Genomic DNA, 23,915 nt, shown 5'->3' on the forward strand with positions numbered 1-23,915 from the left:
CACATTAAAAAGAAATTGCATCATATAGGAAGCTAAAAAATACATAAAAATAATATCAAAAATAAATATATTTTACATTGAAATTTGGTTCAAAGCAAATGTCAATTCTAATATTTTCATTTCCCTGTAATGTTGTCGGGGACTGTATATCGTACGGTAATAAGCGTTGCTTGTTCCATGTTAAAAGGTTCATTTGTTCAATGTCGGCCCGCTGTGTATTTGAGTTTGACAGCCCTGTGCTGAAACATAAGAAAAACACCGTAATGGTCCTTTAAAGCTGCTTCATCTTTATCACATTATGTACATTTTACTTTGCTATTATACTTTATATGTTGAATTTCGATCCTTTAGGAGCCTTATTTCACGACACAAACTCTCTGTTTGTGACAAAAACACCTGTGAACACGACTGTTATTTCACTCTGGTTAAAATGAACGGCGCGCGTCACCTTGGACGCAGGTTGTGAGGTCAGAGGTCAGTGTTTGCAGGACTTCAGTGTCTTCAGCTCCGACAATCAGATCTGATCCAGGAACAGCCTGAAACCTGATGAGAACTGCAACACACACACACGCATTATAAAAGAACACAAATTAATCTAAAGTCATAAAAAAAAGAATTGCTGCTCTCTGATTGGCTGCTGAGACTTCACCTGAGCACTCGTCATCGGTCAGAGGCTTGTCACTGTCGGTCCACTCAAGCTCCGCCCCCTCACTGTTGAAACATCTCCACCTGTCCGACAGGAAGTCAGGCTGCGCTGACAGGAAGTCACCTCGCTCTGAACACCGCAGGCCCCGCCTCTGACACTCTGTCACACCTGACACACACAGACAGGTAAATAATGGACTCAGTTTATATCTTTGCTGTCATTTTTAACGTCTTTTTACAAACAAGCCAGAAGCTGTAAACATGGAGTCACATGACTGACAGGCAACTCACTGATTGGACAGTTTTGGTGATGTCATCCTGCATGATCACAAAGAGCTCACAGATCAATTACTGATCATCAGCTTTATTAGTCCAGACTGACAGGACCTCACCTGTCAGAAACAGTGACAAACCAACACCCCAATCTCCCACCCAGCTGTCAGAGGAAGAGTTGCATTGTGGGTAATGTAGGAATAAAAAGACGACATCTCTGGTTCTGCTGCAGCGATCTTAATCCTTTTCTTTTTTTTACCTGTCCATCGTGAGTCCGACAGAGTTACAGGAGCGACGTGATAAACCAGTAAAGTTCTCTTCTGATAGTCGTTCAGCTTTTTAATTCCTGCTAAGATCACGAAACCAGTATCACACCACAAACGAACAGAACGGAGACTCTTTTTCAGGCGGTCTCGGTCCGGTTGTTCAGCTTTCACACCATTAAAATCTAAAGGGTTCATCCTCTAGAGAGCAGGAACGTTACTAAGTACATTTACTCAAGTACTTGTACTTTTCTTGAGTATTTCCATATTCTGCTACTTTATACTTTCACAACCATTTTGAGAAAAAAAATAAAATAAAAATCAGTGTGTAGTCGTTTCTCCTCGTCATGTTTCAGTCTGAGTTGTTTTCAGTTCCACCAAAGAGACATTTGTCCTCTAAACTTCTCACATGGTTTCATTTTAAAACTGTTTGAGATTCACAGTTAAAATTATCTGATATTTCTCCAAAAATCAAAGATTAGAGAAAAGACCCCTCAGATTTATCTGGTGACCCTTTGGAGGGGCCCGACCCCTAGGTTGGGAAACTCTGGACTAAACTAGCTAACTGTGTATATTAAAACTAGCTAACTGTATATATTAAAACTAGCAAACTGTGTATAAAGTGGTTAAAACTAGCTAACTGTGTATAAAGTGGTTAAATGTACTGCAACACTGACCAGTAGACGTCAAACTGTCGGAGGACTCACATTGATTGACAGATGATGCTCCAGCAGGTGAGGAGCCTCTGGGACACTTGTTGCAGAGGTCCCGCCCCTCTTCATCCTGATAGGTTCCCTGAGGACACAGAAGACACGCCCCCTCCCTGGAGAAACTCCCAGCAGGACAAACAACTGCGGAAACAGACGGACAGACTAAATCCCTGTCTGTCAGCTGTATCTCCAGGACAGACACTGAGGCATCATGGGAGTTTGAGCCCCTCTGATGCGAAGGTCAGGTGTCAGAGGTCAAAGGTCACAGACAAAACACCGACCAAATATTGCCGTCAGCTGTGACGAACGAACGACATAAACTCACCGCAGCCTTCGCCGTCACTGTCCAGGTGGTAACCACGGGAACAGCCAAAGCTTGGTGTTGTCATGGAAACCAGTTTGCGTTCTGACGTGAACACGGACCGGATATTACCCAGAAGTCCTCGGACCCCCTCCAGGAGTCTGGACTCGTTCAGAAACAGACCTGATTTAAAAAACATAAAATAAAACAGCACGTCAACATGAGAATCCAGAATGCCTTAAAAGAAAGTGATGAGACAAGAGACGGAGAAATTATCCAGTAATTCACAAGAAGAAAAAGGAAACAAAATACAGAAATATGTTTTTCTTCCTCAGATTTATCTTGTTCCCAGCCTGAAGTTGGACCTGTATTCTACCTGTACCAAATTTACCTGAAAAACTCAGAGTCGTGAAGTCCTAAATTCTGTTCTATCAGCAAAAGAACAAAACAGCATTTTTTTTGAATGGAGTCTGGTAGACAGTTTCTCCCTCAGCGTTAGTGAGACAGGTTGTCTGAACTCGTCTGTCTCTGCTCACCGATGTCGTGGAGGTCGGGGAGGTCGGAGGTCGGGAGGTCAGACAGCTCGGCGGTCCACCTGACTGCCAACTTCAGCGTGTCGCCGCCGCCGCCACACTGCAGACGCACCGACGAATCGTCGCACACCGACACCGAGCGACCTGACATGGGAAGCTACAATCACGCACACACACAGATAAAAACTTCACTTTTGATGAAGATGTTTTATGAGTCTGTGGTGGCCGGTGCTGTCCTGTATGCTGTTGCATGCTGGGGCAGCGGGCTGAGGGTAGCGGACGCCAACAGACTCAACAAACTGATCCGTAAGGCCGGTGACATTGTGGGGGTGGAGCTGGACTCTCTGGCGGTGGTGTCAGAGAGGAGGATGCTGGGTAAACTACACGCCATCTTGGACAGCGTCTCCCACCCGCTCCATGACGTGCTGGTCAAACAAAGGAGCGCCTTCAGCGGAAGACTCATCCCCCCACAATGCACCACAGAGCGCCACAGGAAGTCCTTCCTGCCTGTGGCCATCAGACTCTTTAACTCCTCCCTCTAAGTGTCAGTCTGTATGACCCGAAGTCACTAAACTGGACACTGATCATTAACATCTCTGCAATACTTGAGATAATTGAGCAATATTCTGTTTAATACTCCCGTGCAATATTAGTTTTTCCTATTTATTATTCATACCTCCATTACTGCTGTGCAATATCTTAATAATCTCAATAAGCTACACTTAACTCAACAGTACATGCACCTCTGCTTATTACTTATATTATTACATTGTATTAATATACTGTATTATCATCATCAGCCGGTAAACCCACCTGGTACTTCATTTACTTTCTGACCTGTTTCTATAGTTTTTATAGTGTATTATATTGTTTGCTAGTACTTCCTCCTGTGTGACTGACGTAAAGACGAGCTGCTGTAACAAAGAGTTTCCCTTCAGGATCAATAAAGTGTTTCTGACTCTGACTGTCTGCCAGCCTGCTGTGTACGCTGCTACAGATCCAAAGGCAGATTCAAAATATACTAATTTTCTATATTAAAACAGGCTCTGTGGACTTCTTTCTTTTAAATCATGTTGGTCTGTGTAACGTCAGACATTCAGAAAATGAATAAATCACCTGAGAATTATAACAGAAATAATAATAATAATGATAGAAACATATATACACTGTGCTGTTTTTCATAAATCATGGAAGCCCATTTCCATCAAGAAAAAAAGACACATGAAAGGTTTTCACGGTGCACAGCGTCGTCGAAGTGGAAGGTGTGGGACAGGTAAGTTCAGTGTTCACCTGTGCAGAGCAGAGCCCCCTGCTGGTCATCATGTTGAACAACAGAGACTGTAAGCTGCTGATCTGAGAGCAGGACGACAACGACGTCCAGAGCTGAGAGGACGACACCGACTGCAGAGGCTGAGAGACTGCGCGCGCACACACACACACACACACACACACACACACACACACACACACACATATGCATAAACACACACACACAGTGTTTAGACAGAGTAAAATAAAATAGTCCAAAAGGTTTATTTGTCACAAAGAGCGTTCGTGTTGTGAAATGCAATGTGACGTTCTTGTAGAAGAACTTCCTCTTTTATCAAAAGCAATTTTAAATTTATTTGCTGGTTTACATCAAGAATTATTGGTAAAACACAAAAAAAGGCACGTGAGATTATCAACGTGACGAAGCCGCTGCCATCAGAGACGTTTAGATCGTCTGAACGTAAAACAAAGAGGAAGTTTGGTTTTATTGAGGGCAGTTCCTCTCGTGTACAGATAAATGCAGCTGTGCTATTGATCCCTTCGTATTAACACTGCGACTGATTTGTGTAATCGAGTTCTTCCCTTTGCAGGCTCGTCTGCCTCGAGCGGCTCGAGGGACAAATAAAGTTTTTTGAACTGAATTGAAAGACAAATAAAAACATAACAGAAACATGGAAATATACGTGAAAAAGTTTCACAGCTGCAAATATGTAATGCGCATGGCAGTCCAAAACCTGCATTAATCAATTATATTTTTGATATTGACTAATATGGACAGAGCTTTTGCCATCAGGGCCCCGAGGCTCTGGAACAACCTGCCCGAAGACATCAGGCTGTCTGAGTCAGAGTCTTCGTTTAAGTCTCGTCTCAAAACACATTTTTATCTGAAAGCAGATCCTGATCTTACCTGAACTGGCTGTTTATTTTATTGCTTTAGTGTGTTTTATTTCTTAATATTTCGTCATTCACCGTGATATCTTGTTGTGAAGCACTTTGTACGTTGTTTTGATAAGTGCTCTATAAATAAAGTTTTATTATTATAATGTTTTGAAGTTCCTCTGGTGGCAAAAACTGGATCGACGCAGCTTTAACGTTACAGTGTTAAAGAACCATAACAGTGTTTTGTTAAAGCCCAATATCTACGCACGGCGCCCACTTCAACCTGACTTGTGTTTGCAGGATCGACACCGACGCTACCCGGCGGGAAGAAATCTAAAACGTTAAGACGAGCTGTGTGGTGCTTCAGAGGTCGGGGCTCTTACTCTGACAGGCTCCCCTCAGCGGTTTGTCGTCCCAGCGCCGACTCTCGGTCACGCACAGGAAGCTGCTGACAGGAAGCGAGTTCTGGTAACCGCGGTGACAGACGAGATCGCAGCTCTGACGACCGTCGGCTGCTGGGCGGCAGACCAGTGCACCATGGGTAACGCCGGAGTCGGGACAGAGAGGACCTGGAGAGGGGAACAACAACAACCAATCAGCAGCCTCCTCTGAGCTGAAGCGCGTCTGGCTGCAGTTCCTCTGACGTCCACTAGATGCTGCTGTGGTCAAACTGGCTGTTGAAGTGAATGAGAAAACTTTCTACAGCAAGTTCAGCTCTCAGCAGATTCACTGGGCTTCTTCTACTTCTTCAAAATAAACCTAATTTTAACGAGATGCTGAGGCTCAGAGAGGGGGGTGTTAGCGCTCACGGTCACATGACGGCGTCCGTCCCGTCTGTCGAGGCGTTCGGGTCCCGCCCACTTCCTGCCCGTCCTCAGAGACGCACCAACAGGAAGTGACATCACACTGCAGTGGGACGAAGGAGCCGTCGGGGCGACACTGGAAACCCTGCAGCTCACACCAGCTGGGACCTGAACGCACCACACACAGTTTACCAGTTTACTGACTGAAGTGTAACAGTGAACACATCACTGAGAGTGTGTGTGTGTGTGTGTGTGTGTACATGTCAGCTGTCCTGCGGGGCTCCGTGTTGCCGTCTGCATCGTCTCTCCGGTCACAGGGTTCACACACCAGCCTGCAGCGCCTCCTGTCTGCAGCACCGAGAAACGACCGTCCTGAAACGCACACACACACACACACCATCACCGACCGATTCGGTGTTTAGAGGTTTCGAAGAGATTCATACACATTTAAACTTCAAAAGGAAATGACACGAAATTCAAAAGTGAAAAAAAGAAAATGTCAACATGTATTTCAGAGGCAAAGAGTAAAAAAATAAATGTAAGCTAAAGAGTGTTTCTGTGTGTTTCTGTGTGTGTGTGTTTCTGTGTGTGTGTGTGTGTTTCTGTGTGTGCGCATTTCTGTGTTTCTGTGTTTGTGTGTGCGTTTCTGTGTGTGCATTTCTGTGTGTGTTTGTGTGTGTTTCTGTGTGTGTGCGTTCCTACCTCCTCACACTTTGGGCGGTAAGGTGAAGTGGTGGAAAGGTCAGATCCTTTCATCCAACCAGAGAGCAGCGTGTGAGCCCGAGCTCTCTGACAGCGAGTCGGACCTGCAGGACAACACACACACACACACACACACACACACACACACACGTGTTATTACGAACAAACGCTCCCGTCTGGTGTCGGATGATGCGTTTGTCTCGGAGCTGTTCTGTAACATCTCCAACGCTCCTGATGTTGAAGACGATGAAGAGACATTTTAAAACATTGTTTTCCTGACGTACAGCGCGCCCGGCGTGCGCCCCTCACCTGCGCTCCTCACCTGCGCCCCTCACCTGCGCCCCTCACCTGCGCCCCTCACCTGCGCTCCTCACCTGCGCCGCCTTTTGGGATCTGTTGGGTCTCTGTAAATAGTATTATAAAGAGGTCCGGACCCGCTCTGCAGGAAGAGTGCAGTGAGATAACTTCTGCTATGAACTGGCGCTGTATGAATAAAGTTTTCTAGCGGTTTTTAGACGCGCATAAAGTTAAAACGTTCTCAACTTTTCAGCTCCGTCGCTCCGTCTCTCAGCGCCGTCTGACTTCCTGTCTGCGGTGCTCCGGTGAGCAGGCGTGGGACGATGATCCCGGCCAAAATATGGCACTGAAACATGCTGCAGTCACTTCCCCTGACATTTGGTTAAGAAACATATTTTTATTGCATCGCAGATAGGACACACATCTTTAGTGAAAAACAAACTAACAGTCTTAAATGAGGTGATCATGAATCATAAAGTCGCGCTGCATAAATAAAGGATAAATAAATAAAAAACAGCAACATCGTGCGAGTCTGGTCTACTCTTCACTCCTCTGCCAGGATGTCAAACGGTAAAGACAACAATTGCATCACTATGTATAATTTACCCGACTTAAGAGATACAGTAATTATCCTTTAACGTGAATAAAGTCCTGGCGTCGTGGCATAAAGTCAAACTGTGCTAATTACAAAACCTTTGCTGTCAGCCAACAGTACGGCAGTGAGACGCGTTAATCAGTAAACGACTGCATGTTAACGAGCCAGACAGCTTTTCCGAGTCACTCGTGAGGATTTTCAAAATTATCCCGATAATGATAATTCACCACGATCAACTTCGGTGTTTTTTTAATCGCGATCGGCCCGTTCCCCACTAGTGAGCGGTGTGTGTGGGGCGGAGTCAGAATAAACTACAGTGTGTGTGTGTGTTCGTGGTCAAGCAAAGGAGCACCTTCAGCGGAAGACTCATCCCCCCACAATGCACCACAGAGCGCCACAGGAAGTCCTTCCTGCCTGTGGCCATCAGACTCTTTAACTCCTCCCTCTAAGTGTCAGTCTGTATGACCCGAAGTCACTAAACTGGACATTGATCATTAACATCTCTGCAATACTTGACACAGTGTGTAATATCCTGTGTTAATACTCCTGATCAATATTTAGTTTTTTGTATTTATTATTCATACCTCCATTACTGCTGTTGCACCACGGCTTATATCTCTTATTACAATATTCTCTGTTTAATACTGCTGTGCAATATCCTCCGTCTCATAATCATCTTAATAAGCTGCACTTAACTTGACAGTTCATGCACTATTACTTATTACTTCTGAATCAGAATCAGAAACCCTTTATTGATCCTGAAGGGAAACTCTTCGTTACAGCAGCTCGCCTTTACGTCAGCGCACACAGGAGGAAGTACTAGCAAACAATATAAAACACTATAAAACTATAAAACAGGTCAGAAAGTAAATGAAGTACCAGGTGGGTTTACCGGCTGATGGTGATAATACAGTATAATAATACAATGTAATAATATAAGTAATAAGTAGAGGTGCAGCAGCAGTAATGGAGGTATGAATAATAAATAGGAAAAATGGCGTGTAGTTTACCCAGCATCCTCCTCTCTGACACCACCGCCAGAGAGTCCAGCTCCGCCCCCACAATGTCACTTATATTATTACATTGTGTTATTACACCATACATACTTATCAACCGGTAAACCCACTTTGTACTTCACACTTATTTTATTTTATACTTATACCCACCTGGTACTTAATGTATCTGACCTGGATTATATGTTTTGCTCAGTGCTTCTCTTCCTGTGTGACTGACTGACAGCGAGCTGCTGTAACGAAGAGTTTCCCCTCGGGGATCAATAAAGTGTTTGATTCTGATTGTGATGGAGGAACATGTCAGCCGGTGCAGCAGAGCGGCTCGCTGATGTGTTTTAATAGTTTCTGGACAACGACGGAGGAAGAAGATCCATCAGCTGTGACTCACACACACACACCTGTTAGCAGAAACAGGAAGTGTTAAAGAAGGTATAAAATCTGACTCCTGCGTACTTTTATGCATTTGTGTGTGTGTGTGAGTGTGAGAGTGTGTGTGTGTCTGTGTGTGTGTGTGTGTGTGTGTGTGTGTGTGGGGTCTCACATTTCGGCAGGTGGAGTGAGCGGCCGGTCAGAGACTCAGGGATGTACTCTCCATCTTCATCAACACACCAACACTGACCTGAACGCACACACAGAGTGATGAAGCAGTGTAAACACACCTTCACATGTATTTAATGTGTGTGTGTGTGAGAGTGTGTGTGTGTGTGAGTGTGTGTGTGTGTGAGAGTGTGTGTGTGTGAGAGAGTGTGTGAGTCTCTGTGTGTGAGAGTGTGTGTGTGTGTGAGAGTGTGTGTGTGTGTGTGTGAGTGTGTGTGTGTGAGAGACACCTGTGCTGTGGTAACACTGTGTGTGAGAGAGTGTGTGAGTCTCTGTGTGTGAGAGTGTGTGTGTGTGAGAGTGTGTGTGTGTGTGTGAGTGTGTGTGTGTCTGTGAGTGAGTGTGTGTGTGTGTGTGTGTGTGAGAGACACCTGTGCTGTGGTAACACTGTGTGTGCAGCCAGCGTCCGTCAGCGTCACACTGTGGCGTGAACAGCTGGTACGAACGACGCTGAGGAGGCAGGAACATCTGGAGAGCTGAAAAACATCATCATCATCATCATCATCATCGTCGTGACTCTCCGTGAGCCCTTCAGAGACTCCACAGGTGCCAATAACGATCGTTTGACAGATATGGGAATAAGAGCTAAATATGGATTAATATTCATGCTGATCATTTTCTGTAAACTGCCGTTAACTGTAACGGAGTCTCTCTGCGGGTTCATTTCTACAGAAACGAACTGAAACCAATCAAATCGATCTGAAAGCTGACGGACGATTCAGAAAACGATCAGCAGGAACACGAAGTGACAATCTGTGTCCGAAACTAAAAACATTCAACGTGGAAATTTACTCTGAGATCGAAGAACTTCGGATTTATTTCCAGGAATTTTCTATGACGTTCATCTTAATTTCTACTTTTGACAGAATCAACATCTGACTGCGACTCACTGGAGAAAGCAGCCAATCGCAGAGCAGCTTTGGAGCGGCTCAGCAGCCTATCAGAGATCTGCAGCTCCTCCTGCGGTTGGCTGACCCGGAGCTCCTCTGGGGTCAGACGCAGACCTTCAGCCAATAGGAATCCATATCCCAGAGGGAGGTGGGAGGAGTTAGAGAGCGCGATGACGCTCTTCACTTCCTGCCTGAACGCGGCGACCTCAGCGAACGCCTGAGAGCACCGACCTGCAAGTTAGCATCAAGCTCTGGTTAGTGTCGCTAACAGGTTAGCATACAGCTCAGTATTTTATTGCGTTTCCTCTTTATTATACTCGTTATGTCATTAGTTAGTGGTTATTCTGCTGGTTTGTGTCACCGCTGGTAACCAGCGCAGTTAGCCCGGTTTAACAAGTTAGCGTGTGAGACGTGGGCAGGTGAAAACAGTCCGTCTGCCATTTGCTGGTCTTCTGTGCCTGATGATGTCGCGCAGACTGACATCACCTGGATGCTTTTATGATTCTAACGATAATAATGCTTTCTTCATTATGAAAGGCGACATTTCACATTCACAAACTTCAAATAAACAAAAAAGAAACATTATTTTACCAGAATCTCACCTCGCCTAAATAAAAAAAGTTTGTAATATAAATCAAACCGTTCTTTTTCATTTTAAATGTGATAACATGCATACAGGGTTTATACATTTATATAATATATTTCCATGCTCTGAAACATCTGCGGTAAAGATAGAAAAGTGGCATCAAAGTTGTGGTTGAGAAGCACCGAAGCAGCTTCACTTTGGTTTAATACGCTGCTGTTTTCAGCAGAGACGAGACAGCAGAAAGGAAATAATCCCATAAAACTGCAAAAACGTCTTAAGAGACTTTGTATGCAGCAAAAGTCAGATCTTCCCAAAGTGGTTTCCTGCTGCACTTAGTGTCTAAAGTATGTCGAACGTATGTGGGATTAAAGCAAACTCAGCAGTTTGTTCTGACCTGCAGAGGACTGAAGCGTCTGTGTTGATCCCTCTGGACCTGAAACAACAGAAACACAGAGCAGAGCACGATAAGATTTCCATCACTTCCTGATCGCCTTCCCTGTAGCGCCATCTTCAGGACAAACTTTACGACTGGAAGACCGGATAAATCCCCTGGCTGCTGGTGACACTGCAGCCTCGAGGGGAACTCAGTTTAACCTTAAAATGAATAAGATCTGCCGGTGACGGTCCGACCAAAGAGTGATTTCCCCCTTGTTTTATTTTAACACATTTTAGCGGTTAAATGAACGTAAGATAAGAGGGAAGTCTTAAAAACTAAACATGATTTGGTACAGCTGAAATATGTTTTATTGCTCTCTCATCCTGTTAATCATCTAGCGACCCTTCAGATTTGTCTCATCGGCCCTTGTGGGGGTCACGACCCCCGTGTTGGGAGCCGCCGGTCCGAAGACATCAGTTTGAGAAGTTCCCTGCAGCTCTTCGTAGTTTCAGAAATGTTCCTGAACTTTTTAAAAACGCAACAACATGTAAAATCTTGTGTGTCAGCCTCATAGTGTGATGTCTTACAGGTGACGGCGCCCCCTGCTGACGCAGCGGTCACTGGTTTTCCCTGAGCGTCCACACAGAAGCAGCGCGATCCCACGCACTGCAGCGGCAGGAAGTCTCCGTCCTCAGAGCACGCCGGGATGTGGATTTCGGCGCCGGCCGCCATGTTTCCTTTCACCTTCAGCGCCGTCGCCCGCTCGCTCTCACAGCGGGACGGACATCGAGGTCGACGGCCGGCGGTACGCGACCCCGCGACCTCCTGACCCAGAGGATCGACACACCAGCACTCTCCGCCCCGACACTGAACCTCCTGGAAACCACCGCTGGACGAGCAGCTCGGGACGAAGACGGCCGCCGCATCCTCCTCCCCGTCTCCGGAGCAGGACCGCAGCAGAGGAGTCAGAACCTGGAACGCCAACAAACATGGACTGAAGCACAACATTTCGTCTCGACGGCGCTCTGGAGTTATCGGAAATGTTTGGAGCGCACGGAAACGGTTCGGCCTGGATGTTACCTCCAGCCTACTTGCTGGAGTAGTAAACCAGTTATTAGTCAGACCCCATGTGTTTCCAGGGAAACAGAGAAAACAGAGCGAATTGCCCGACAGTATAAAAACATTTTGATTATATCTTTTATTTTGTCGGTAACTGTTGTGTAATCCCAATATTACACTCGAGGGTTTGACGTCATCATTGGCTCGACAGCGATGCGGCCGGGAGGCGCACGCCCCCCCCCCTCGTGTAATATTGCTTAAGTAGCTACCGACCGCATTCTCAGGACATGAACTGTAGATACTGAAGCGCCTCAGACCCCTTTAGAGCTTAACGACCCCATGATGTTTCACCCTCAGGACAAACTTTACGTTTTTAGCTCTATGAACAGACGTTGTGTATATATTATCTCGAGGTACTTGTACTTCACTGCAGTATTTCCATTTCTTGCAGCTTTCTGCTTCCACTCCGCCACGTCTCAGAGGGAATATTGGACTTTTCCCTACGTTTGTCTGACGGCTTCAGTTTACAGATCACAGTGTTTCAGCCCCTTCCTGTCCAACCTCGTATCTCCAGGTGTTAGTGATGAGCTGAAGGATGAAGAGTTTCCTTCATGTGCTGAGGAAACTCTCCTCCTCCTGAAGCTGAATAAACTCTTTAACCCCCCCTCGGATCAGCTGGGAAACGCATCGTCACAGAGCTGAAAACAGGCTGTTTCTCTGAGCTCAGGAAGACTTTTTAGAGATACGTGGTTCTCACAGGACGGCGACGCTGCAGACACGTGATGATCTTATAGACCATGATGCATTGCTGCAGGTTAAACTGCCCAACAGGATATAAAGCAGTTAGAATGAGCTCCTCGTGTGTTCTCAGATGTATTTTGAGCTCCCGGCTCTTTGTTTACCTCAGAGTGAGGTGTGTGATCAGGTGTTGGAGGGTGTGTTGTGTCTGACCTGGTCCAGTGAGCGTGAGCTGCTGAGCCCCCTCAGAGTGTGCTGGAGGGCAGAGAGGAAGGCGGGGTCCTCCAGAGCTCTGCTGACAGACCGGACCAGGTCCCGGTTCTTCTGGAGGCTGACGGTGACACTCTGAGAGGAGAGCCGGTCCAGACCCAGGGCCCCTCGAGCTCCCACCGCCCCGCTGAAGTTAAAGGAGGCGGCGTTCTTCAGGAGCTTCCCGCCAAACAGGTTCTCCTGGAGGCGACGAGGGGAGGAGCGAGCCAGAGCCTGCAGAGCCCCGTCCACCGAGGGGAAGAGACCGTGGAGGACTTCGACCAGGTGAGACAGGAAGGAGGTCGGATCCGCCTCCACCGGCAGGAGCTCCCTGAGAGGACGGAGGAGGGGGAGACAGGAGGCCGGAGATCCGCCGGAGGGGGCCCGGAAAGGAGGATCAACGGGACCGGAGAAGAGCTGGGACAGAGCCAGGCGACGCTGAGAGAGACAGTCACCAAGACCTGAACCTGGAGGAGGAGGAGGAGGAGGAGAGGGGTAAAGAAAAGAGATTAGAATAAACGACATAAGACAAGAATGGAATGAGAGAAGAGAAGAGATATAAGGATAAGAGATGATAAGAAAGAGATTCAGAAGAGATGAGATGAGATAAAGGAGATTGAAAGAGAACATATGAGTTGAGGAAAGACATGTTCCAGGAGACTCACTGCAGACCAGGGAGTCTCCGTGCTGTCGTGTCCCAGGAAGCTCCCTCCCTGTGGGGTCGACACACCAGCACTGCCCCCCCCGCTGACACTGTCTGGAGGCGAAGGATCCTCCGGTCTCACAGGACGGGACGAAAATGCTGGACGCCGCCATCGCTGCCCGCCGCTCCTCCTCACAGGGAGAGGGACCTGAGAGAGAGAGGGGCGAGAGACGGATCCAACTCCTGTTTAAAACCAGTCGAAACCAGCGTTAACTGGTCCAGATGTTACCTCTCAAGTTTCCTAAAATGGGTAGTTTACAGTGCTCACCTCGTTACTGTCGTTTACTAAACAGTTTAACTGGTCTAAACTAGTACAGATCTTTAGATCCAGCGTATGCTGTCACGACAAGTTTAAACCAGTCTAATCCAGTTTAATGTCACAAACGCGTGGACCACACCAGTAGCTTAAACCAGTCATAACTAGTCCCTGAAGCTCCCTGAAATGGTCAGTTTAATACTTTAACCCAGCTGAACGCAGATGAGTTTACATCTGAAGTGTCCGGCGAGGGCGAGGCGGACTCCCAGCATCCTCCTCTGCAGGACTCTGTAGATGCTGGTCTGAGAGAAGGAGCGGAGACCGGACCGAAGACCGGAGAAGGCCGAGTCGTACACCTCAGACAGGAGGAGCTCCACACCTGCGCAGGAAGCACACACCTTCACCACCAATCACCTTCATATAATGACGTTTTGTACAGTTTAGGGGTCAACTACCAACTCAGTTTGTATTACCTGTGTGTGTGTGTGTGTGTGTGTGTGTGTGTGTGTGTGTGTGTGTGCGCGTACCTGTGCCCTCCAGCTCTCTGCCTCTGCTGTCTGAACAGAAGCAGTAGGAGGAAACCATCGGGAAAAACTTCCTGAAACTACTGAACGTCTCAAAGGCTTCTGGGAACCTGAAACAACACAACACACAGACAGACAGGTGTGTTACCTGTTGAAGGCAGAAGGACAGACAGGTGTGTTACCTGTTGAAGGCAGAAGGACAGACAGGTGTGTTACCTGTTGAAGGCAGAAGGACAGACAGACAGGTGTGTTACCTGTTGAAGGCAGACAGACAGACAGGTGTGTTACCTGTTGAAGGCAGACAGACAGACAGGTGTGTTACCTGTTGAAGGCAGACAGACAGACAGACAGGTGTGTTACCTGTTGAAGGCAGACAGACAGACAGACAGGTGTGTTACCTGTTGAAGGCAGACAGACAGACAGACAGGTGTGTTACCTGTTGAAGGCAGAAGGACAGACAGACAGGTGTGTTACCTGTTGAAGGCAGAAGGACAGACAGACAGGTGTGTTACCTGTTGAAGGCAGAAGGACAGACAGACAGGTGTGTTACCTGTTGAAGGCAGAAGGACAGACAGACAGGTGTGTTACCTGTTGAAGGCAGAAGGACAGACAGACAGGTGTGTTACCTGTTGAAGGCAGACAGACAGACAGGTGTGTTACCTGTTGAAGGCAGACAGACAGACAGACAGGTGTGTTACCTGTTGAAGGCAGAGACAGACAGACAGACAGGTGTGTTACCTGTTGAAGGCAGACAGACAGACGGACAGGTGTGTTACCTGTTGAAGGCAGACAGACAGACGGACAGGTGTGTTACCTGTTGAAGGCAGACAGACAGACAGACAGGTGTGTTACCTGTTGAAGGCAGACAGACAGACAGACAGACAGACAGGTGTGTTACCTGTTTAAGGCAGACAGACAGAAGACAGGTGTGTTACCTGTTGAAAGGCAGACAGACAGACAGACAGACAGGTGTGTTACCTGTTGAAGGCAGACAGACAGACAGGTGTGTTACCTGTTGAAGGCAGAGACAGACAGACAGACAGGTGTGTTACCTGTTGAAGAAGACAGACAGACAGACAGGTGTGTTACCTGTTGAAGGCAGAGACAGACAGACAGACAGGTGTGTTACCTGTTGAAGGCAGACAGACAGACAGACAGACAGGTGTGTTACCTGTTGAAGCAGCAGACAGACAGACAGACAGGTGTGTTACCTGTTGAAGGCAGACAGACAGACAGACAGACAGGTGTGTTACCTGTTGAAGGCAGCAGACAGACAGACAGACAGGTGTGTTACCTGTTGAAGGCAGAGACAGACAGACAGACAGGTGTGTTACCTGTTGAAGGAAGACAGACAGACGGACAGGTGTGTTACCTGTTGAAGGCAGACAGACAGACAGACAGGTGTGTTACCTGTTGAAGACAGACAGACGGACAGGTGTGTTTACCTGTTGAAGGCAGACAGACAGACAGGTGTGTTACCTGTTGAAGACAGACAGACAGACGGACAGGTGTGTTACCTGTTGAAGGCAGACAGACAGACAGACAGGTGTGTTACCTGTTGAAGGCAGACAGACAGACGGACAGGTGTGTTACCTGTTGAAGGCAGAAGGACAGACAGACAGACAGGTGTGTTACCTGTTGAAGGCAGACAGACAGACAGACAGGTGTGTTACCTGTTGAAGGCAGACAGACAGACAGACAGACAGACAGGTGTGTTACCTGTTGAAGGCAGAAGGACAGACAGGTGTGTTACCTGTTGAAGGCAGAAGGACAGACAGGTGTGTTACCTGTTGAAGGCAGAAGGACAGACAGACAGGTGTGTTACCTGTTGAAGGCAGAAGGACAGACAGACAGGTGTGTTACCTGTTGAAGGCAGAAGGACAGACAGACAGGTGTGTTACCTGTTGAAGGCAGAAGGACAGACAGACAGGTGTGTTACCTGTTGAAGGCAGACAGACAGACAGGTGTGTTACCTGTTGAAGGCAGACAGACAGACAGGTGTGTTACCTGTTGAAGGCAGACAGACAGACAGGTGTGTTACCTGTTGAAGGCAGACAGACAGACAGACAGGTGTGTTACCTGTTGAAGGCAGACAGACAGACAGACAGGTGTGTTACCTGTTGAAGGCAGAAGGACAGACAGACAGGTGTGTTACCTGTTGAAGGCAGAAGGACAGACAGACAGGTGTGTTACCTGTTGAAGGCAGAAGGACAGACAGACAGGTGTGTTACCTGTTGAAGGCAGAAGGACAGACAGACAGGTGTGTTACCTGTTGAAGGCAGAAGGACAGACAGACAGGTGTGTTACCTGTTGAAGGCAGAAGGACAGACAGACAGGTGTGTTACCTGTTGAAGGCAGACAGACAGACAGGTGTGTTACCTGTTGAAGGCAGAGACAGACAGACAGACAGGTGTGTTACCTGTTGAAGGCAGACAGACAGACAGACAGGTGTGTTACCTGTTGAAGGCAGAGACAGACAGACAGACAGGTGTGTTACCTGTTGAAGGCAGACAGACAGACGGACAGGTGTGTTACCTGTTGAAGGCAGACAGACAGACGGACAGGTGTGTTACCTGTTGAAGGCAGACAGACAGACAGACAGGTGTGTTACCTGTTGAAGGCAGACAGACAGACAGACAGACAGACAGGTGTGTTACCTGTTTAAGGCAGACAGAAAGACAGGTGTGTTACCTGTTGAAGGCAGAAGGACAGACAGACAGGTGTGTTACCTGTTGAAGGCAGACAGACAGACAGGTGTGTTACCTGTTGAAGGCAGACAGACAGACAGGTGTGTTACCTGTTGAAGGCAGAGACAGACAGACAGACAGGTGTGTTACCTGTTGAAGGCAGACAGACAGACAGACAGGTGTGTTACCTGTTGAAGGCAGAGACAGACAGACAGACAGGTGTGTTACCTGTTGAAGGCAGACAGACAGACGGACAGGTGTGTTACCTGTTGAAGGCAGAGACAGACAGACAGACAGGTGTGTTACCTGTTGAAGGCAGACAGACAGACAGGTGTGTTACCTGTTGAAGGCAGAGACAGACAGACAGACAGGTGTGTTACCTGTTGAAGGCAGAGACAGACAGACAGACAGGTGTGTTACCTGTTGAAGACAGACAGACGGACAGGTGTGTTACCTGTTGAAGGCAGACAGACAGACAGGTGTGTTACCTGTTGAAGACAGACAGACGGACAGGTGTGTTACCTGTTGAAGGCAGACAGACAGACAGACGGACAGGTGTGTTACCTGTTGAAGGCAGACAGACAGACAGACAGGTGTGTTACCTGTTGAAGGCAGACAGACAGACAGACGGACAGGTGTGTTACCTGTTGAAGGCAGACAGACAGACAGACAGGTGTGTTACCTGTTGAAGGCAGACAGACAGACGGACAGGTGTGTTACCTGTTGAAGGCAGACAGACAGACAGACAGGTGTGTTACCTGTTGAAGGCCTGCAGCAGATCCAGCTCTGTTCTGTCGGTCATGTTGATGAATTGACACTGAACAGGGAGGAAGCTGCCGTCTTCGGCGCACTGCGGGGGAGAGCGAGACCCGGAGGTGTGGAGGAGACGCCGCGACCTCACCTCACAGCTGCCAGGACCTGCAGGTCAAAGGTCACGCGGTCAGTCACCTGATGATCTCAGGCAGTCAGTTAAAACACACTTAAACACAACATTGGGCTTATTATTTGTACTGAACTAAACACCAATCAGAGGTGCTGTTTCTGGAGGTGGGTGTCCACCTGTTTTCACGCTCCGCAGAACGAGCTTCCTGTCCGAGGCGTGGAAGCTGTTTGAATAACTGCTGACGTCATGAAGCCTGAAGAGCTGAGAGCATCAGCTGTGCGTGGAGCGATGAGGAGGCTGGAGCCTTCCTCACATGAACACACGACGCCGACAGAAGCGTCACGTTTCCAACATCTGAGCTTTTAATGACGTCGTCTCGCCGCGTCCTCTTCTTCTGCGGCGCTTTAACGGCAGCGGCTGGAGGATCAGCTCCACCAGCTGTTCATCTCCATCAGCCAATGAGCTCGCGTTCTCGCAGCTCATGTCTTGAGCTGAGTCAGTTAACTTATATCTTCTTGTTGGAGTATCCAAAGTAGTAATCGTGTCAGCGGTATGAGTACTATCAGTAGTATCAGCAGTATTTGTACTTACAGCGCTGAGGGGTCCCGGTCTGTCTGGTCCCGTAGAGCTCCATGCCGTCCTGGTCCACGCACCAACACTGCCCCCTGCTGGAGTCACACTGAACTGACTCAAAGAGTCCTGAAGGAGAACACTGCAGGACCGACTGCAGCTGGCAGGGAGACGCACCTGCAGACAGAGACAGACAGGTGGAGAGAGAGAGAGAGAGAGACAGGTAGACAGAGACAGGTAGAGAGAGAGAGAGAGAGACAGGTAGAGAGAGAGAGAGAGAGACAGGTAGAGAGAGAGAGACAGAGAGAGACAGGTAGAGAGAGAGAGAGAGACAGAAAGAGAGACAGGTGGAGAGAGAGAGAGAGACAGGTAGAGGGAGAGAGACAGGTAGAGCGAGAGACAGGTAGAGAGAGAGACAGGTAGAGAGAGAGACAGGTAGAGAGAGACACAGGTAGAGAGAGACAGGTAGAGAGAAAGAGAGAGAGAGACACAGGTAGAGAGAAAGAGAGAGAGAGACAGGTAGAGAGAGAGAGACAGAGAGAGACAGGTAGAGACAGAGACAGGTAGAGAGAGAGAGAAAGAGACAGGTAGAGAGAGAGACAGGTAGAGAGAGAGAGAGGTAGAGAGAGAGAGAAAGAGACAGAGAGAGAGACAGAGACAGGTAGAGACAGAGACAGGTAGAGACACATTCAGATGATCTTAACCATCTGACTGCACCAGTGATCGATATGGAACTGATATCTTGGAGTTTCATGTTGTAAATAATTTGATCGTCTTCTTCATGTCGAATATCACCTGATGAAGACGAAACATCGTAATTGTGCTCAAGGACGTAATGTCCACCTGGGGGGGGGGGGGGGCGCCCTCGCTTTTAATACCGGATGAGAGAACAGACGCTTTTTTGCATTTCTTTTTTGGGAGGGGTTGTACTACCATTATTATGGAAATCACTTATTTATCAATAACTTATTTCATCTTAATGTCTTATTTGCTAGATTTGTATTATTAAAAATTTAAATCAAATAAAATGTGAAAAAATGTTTTTATAGTTTTTTTATTTACTTACTACTCTTGTGAGACTGTTTTTGTCTACGCACCACAGTCTAATTGTAATAAAAACATCTAAACACAAGAATTTGAAAACACAAAGATGGGAAACACAACTTACAAAAACAACTCACATATACGGTATATCTATATAACATGTGATCAGTAACAGCTGTGATCAATCAAAACGTGTTAAAGTGTCGTCGTGTTTCTCACAGTGAGGAGCAGAGCTGTTGGTTCGAGTCCCGACGACCTCCTGACCTTTAGCATCAACGCACCAGCACTCCTGACCCCGCCCACTGCACTGCACAGGTCTACACACACACACACACACACACACACACACACACGTAACTTTACTGGTAAACAGCGAATAAGACATTTTGTTATCAAACTTCAAAAAATAAATGTAATGATGGGATGTTATTTGCTTAAATATGCTGATGAAAAATTTGCGATAAAAACAGTGAAATGATGCTCCATTGCGTAAAAATCGTAAAAAGTTGGCTGAATGCTCAGTTTGTCCGTTCGGGCCCTCCTCAGAAGTCAGTTTGATTTATAACTCGGGCCGAGGCATTACATACGGTCTCTTTATTTAGACCTGTGTGGTGGACTAACAGCGTGGAGCCATCATCAGGTCTAAATGATTGTGTTTCATTCTATATTCTCTAACTTTCAGTTCACGTCGTCAGTTTTCTATTTCATTTCTAATTGTTTTCTGAACGGCATTCTTTAAAACACAGATGTAGAAATACAGGCTACAGGTAGCTAGTTATCTGTATCAAGCTCCTCTCCTGTGGAACCAGGTCCCAGTTTGGGTTCAGGAGGCAGACACCATCTCCACATTTAAGAGTAAGCTTAAGACTTTCCTCTGTGATAAAGCTTATAGTTAGAGCTGGCTCAGGTGAGCCCTGAACCATCCCTTAGTTATGCTGCTATAGGCCTAGACTGCCGGGAGACTTCCCATGATGCACCTCTTTCCTCTCTCCTCCTCTCCATCTCCGTCTGTTTGCATTTTTATCCCATTACTGCATGTTACTAACTCAACATCTTCTCTCTCCCGTAGTTCTGTGCTTTCTCGTTTCTCTCCTCTCTCCTTCTGTCGCTTTCAACAGGTATTTCTGCCTCCGGAGCTGCAGAGTCTGGATCTGTGGTTGTGAGCCACCTGCTGCCCCGTGTTCCTGCAGAGTCTGGATCTGTGGTTGTGAGCCACCTGCTGCCCCCGTGTTCCTGCAGAGTCTGGATCTGTGGTTGTGGGCCACCTGCTGCCCCGTGTTCCTGCAGAGTCTGGATCTGTGGTTGTGGGCCACCTGCTGCCCCCGTGTTCCTGCTCGACAACTGCTACTACAGTTGTTGTTATTGGCTCTGTTACTGATGCTGACATTTTTCCTATAGCTGTCATTCCTATTATTACTAATTTATTAATATTAACACTATAATTACATTTCTACTATTTTAAAAATTCTTGGTGGTCTTTGCATTGTGCCTCCCTCTCCCCCCCTTTCCCAAAACCTCTCTCTCTCTCTCTGATGGCCGCCCCCCCTGAGTCTGGTTCTGCTCGAGGTTTCTGCCTCTTAAAGGAAGTCTTTCCTTGCTGCTGTGGCCAAGTGCTTGCTCATGGTGGGATTTGTTGGGTCTCTGTAAATAACATTATAAAGAGTTCGGTCTAGACCTGCTCTGTAGGAAAAGTACAATGAGATAACTTCTGTTATGAATTGGCGCTATATGAATACAATTGAAAATACATTGAATTGAATAGATACATACCTGAACCTGCCATCCTCTGTACATTGAGGGACGGCACCTTGTTGCTTGGCAACAGCCACGCCCCTTAGCGACTCACACTGGCTCAGGGTCTCCGACTCCAGCTGGTACTCTGGACGACAACAGCAGAAAACAGTGACATCATCAGCAAACAATGACAACAATAAATAATTAGCAAATAATTACATTTACAATTTTCTGCATCATTGAACACAGAGCAACACAGGAGAACAACATGTCAAGTTTTAGTTTACAAACTGAGTCAAGGGCAATGATTTTATTGTCTCCAGAAAAAGAAAACTTAATAATTTTTTTTAAAAAACTTGAAAACACACTATTCACAAAAACATGTAATAAACTCAGTTAAGAATACAAGAATTTCAAAAACATAGCCCCACTGAGTTACACACAATCCTTTACAAGCATACAAACACACATCTCACTTTACCTGGCTTACAACCATCCTGCAGTTACTTCACTGCTATGTCAGAGTACCGAACTGACTTTCACAAGTTTTGTCTCAAAATGGCCTCACTGCCAAGCTAACCACAGCAGAAACAGAGAAGTGGGATAGAAAGGGAGGGAAAAGCAGCATGTTGCACATCCTGTTTCCTCACATGTTTCAAAATGCTCTCAGCTCCGGTGCTGAATGCTAGCAGAGTCTGCTAAACTACTCCTGAACCAGAGCAGGCTTGGCACTACTTCCTCTACTCCCATCCAGTGTGATCAACACTTCAGCTCACAGAGCTGTCGGCAGCCAATCAGGAGAGACGATGATCATGTCAGATACCCATTAAAAAGGTATTAAAACATGAGCCTTGAATGATATAGTAGTATTTGTAAGTAAGGTGTAATGATGAAAACGCATCAGTAATAATAATATACATCTATAGATAATAAAAAGCAAGATTCACCAAATAAATAAAATAGTAAACGGACTGTACTTGTATAGCGCCTTTCTAGTCACACTACACGTCATTCACCCCATTCACACACTGACGGCAGGTGCGATTAGAGGACGACCCGCTCTACCACTAAGCCACCGCCGCCAGCTGGATGTTAAAGAAAGAATCTGTTTCAAGTCAACTTGGAAAATTCTTAGTCTGGTATTTTAATTCTATCCCACACACACCGTCCTGCTGCCCCAAACACTCACTACAGCACCACATGTGGATTCATCCGCCGCTGGAAATAGTCCCCAACAGATGCACTATTTCCTCCTGTTGGTTTGATAAAAACTACAGCGAGCAGCTGTTTGATGTTTAAAAAGGCTCAGTAATTTCCTCAAACTATATACCTTGTTTTTAAAAATTTACGACTTCAGCGGGAACCAATGGGCTCGGAGCTGAGAGCCGCAGACAGGAAGTCAGACGGTACTGAGAGACGGACCGACGTGCTGCTGGTTTGAGGCTGAACATGAGATTTGTTGATAGTAAGAAAATAGAGAATAATGTCGGCCTAAGACTAACATTTCTATTTGTTTACCTGAAGCTTTGCCCTGCGGCAGCTCCGGGCAGCAGACCAGGATGCAGGCGATGCGGAGCAGCCAGGCCATTGTCTCCGTGGTGACAGACTGAGCATCGCTGCCTCTTTATAAAGCTGCAGATCTGCTGAGTCACCGTGAGGAGGACCGACAGAACAACACACCCTTCATCCCTCCTCCCTCCTCTTCTCTGTCCTCGTCTGTCCGTCTCGGTGGAACCAAGAGTCCTCGACCACGATTCAGGAGGCGGGCAGCGAGCTGTGACGCCCTCTGACTGGACGAGAGGATCTCTGAAGCACAGATGATGGGGGTCAGTGTTCAGTGTGACGTCGGTTATTGTTATTCCAGCACACTGAAGCTGTCTCACCTGAGGACCAGGTGAAAATGTGCATGTTTCCACACTGACAGAACATTTGTAGTAAAAGAAGAAATATATTTTACCCCATATCACAGGATTGTTTGTATTTTGGTTCCCGTTCTTTTATATATCAAAGTTCAGTTTGAAAAAGGAGAGTGGAGAAGAGTCTACACCAAGTGAATTCACTCAAACACGAGTGATAAAGAGTCTTAATGCTAGCAGCTCTGTGAGGCTGCACTTAGACACAGCTGTGCTTTGAGCTAAATGCTAACATCAGCAGGCTAACTTGTTCGCAATGGTAACGCTAACATGCTGATGTTTAGTAAGTGTATAATGTTCACCATCTTAGCTTAGCGTGTTAGCATGCTAGCATTAGCTAATTAGCAATAAACACAAAGTACAGCTGAGGCTGATGGGAACGTCATTAGTTCTGCAGGTATTTGGTCATAAACCAAAGCTAAAAACAAGGACAACAAAGCTTAACAAAGATAGTTCAATGTACCTATTATTAACATAACATACAATATATATGAGTAATCTATTATCTGCAAAGTATCGTAACTTGCCGAGGGACTGCAGATGAAAATGAGCTTTAAGCTAACTCTGTTACAATACATCATGGTAACATTTATGTTTCATATTGTAGACGCTTCCTTACAAATAAAACACATGTCTATAAACAGTATATACAGCGTGCAGGATTTATATTTGACAACGATTCTTCTTCCACTAGTTGTTGAGGTATTTCAGTCCGGACCAAAGTGGCGGACAGACTGACAGACTAATGCGGCCATCCATAGAGTCGTGCTGCTAGCATGACTAAAAACGATGCAAAATGTCTGGCTATATATCACTGCATCAT

General features: G+C 46.7%; 1 protein-coding gene across 4 annotated transcripts in view; it reads right to left on the reverse strand.

Moving 5' to 3' along the window:
- tg (thyroglobulin) overlaps positions 1–23,915 on the reverse strand; it is a 49,804-nt gene that overhangs the window by 11,500 nt on the left and 14,389 nt on the right. For 3 of the 4 annotated variants that reach the window (XM_044206814.1, XM_044206812.1, XM_044206811.1), the window contains exons 3-26: positions 22,698–22,985; positions 21,216–21,324; positions 19,665–19,762; positions 18,423–18,578; positions 17,707–17,866; positions 14,265–14,371; positions 13,970–14,116; positions 13,444–13,629; positions 12,743–13,245; positions 11,320–11,704; positions 10,751–10,789; positions 9,771–10,001; positions 9,252–9,356; positions 8,825–8,902; positions 6,379–6,482; positions 5,937–6,048; positions 5,683–5,844; positions 5,257–5,442; positions 4,016–4,143; positions 2,729–2,882; positions 2,217–2,375; positions 1,889–2,032; positions 650–814; positions 449–553 (exon numbers count right to left, since the gene is read on the reverse strand). In XM_044206814.1, coding sequence (XP_044062749.1) covers positions 449–553; positions 650–814; positions 1,889–2,032; positions 2,217–2,375; positions 2,729–2,882; positions 4,016–4,143; positions 5,257–5,442; positions 5,683–5,844; positions 5,937–6,048; positions 6,379–6,482; positions 8,825–8,902; positions 9,252–9,356; positions 9,771–10,001; positions 10,751–10,789; positions 11,320–11,704; positions 12,743–13,245; positions 13,444–13,629; positions 13,970–14,116; positions 14,265–14,371; positions 17,707–17,866; positions 18,423–18,578; positions 19,665–19,762; positions 21,216–21,324; positions 22,698–22,767 — 3,793 coding nt within the window. In that variant the 5' untranslated portion in view covers positions 22,768–22,985. Of the gene's footprint in view, positions 1–448; positions 554–649; positions 815–1,888; positions 2,033–2,216; positions 2,376–2,728; positions 2,883–4,015; positions 4,144–5,256; positions 5,443–5,682; positions 5,845–5,936; positions 6,049–6,378; positions 6,483–8,824; positions 8,903–9,251; positions 9,357–9,770; positions 10,002–10,750; positions 10,790–11,319; positions 11,705–12,742; positions 13,246–13,443; positions 13,630–13,969; positions 14,117–14,264; positions 14,372–15,113; positions 15,119–17,706; positions 17,867–18,422; positions 18,579–19,664; positions 19,763–21,215; positions 21,325–22,697; positions 22,986–23,915 lie in introns of those variants that run through there. The other variant, XM_044206815.1, reaches the window with a different exon arrangement.

The sequence above is a fragment of the Siniperca chuatsi genome, linkage group LG9 (assembly GCF_020085105.1).
Source record: "Siniperca chuatsi isolate FFG_IHB_CAS linkage group LG9, ASM2008510v1, whole genome shotgun sequence".
NCBI lineage: Eukaryota > Metazoa > Chordata > Actinopteri > Centrarchiformes > Sinipercidae > Siniperca > Siniperca chuatsi.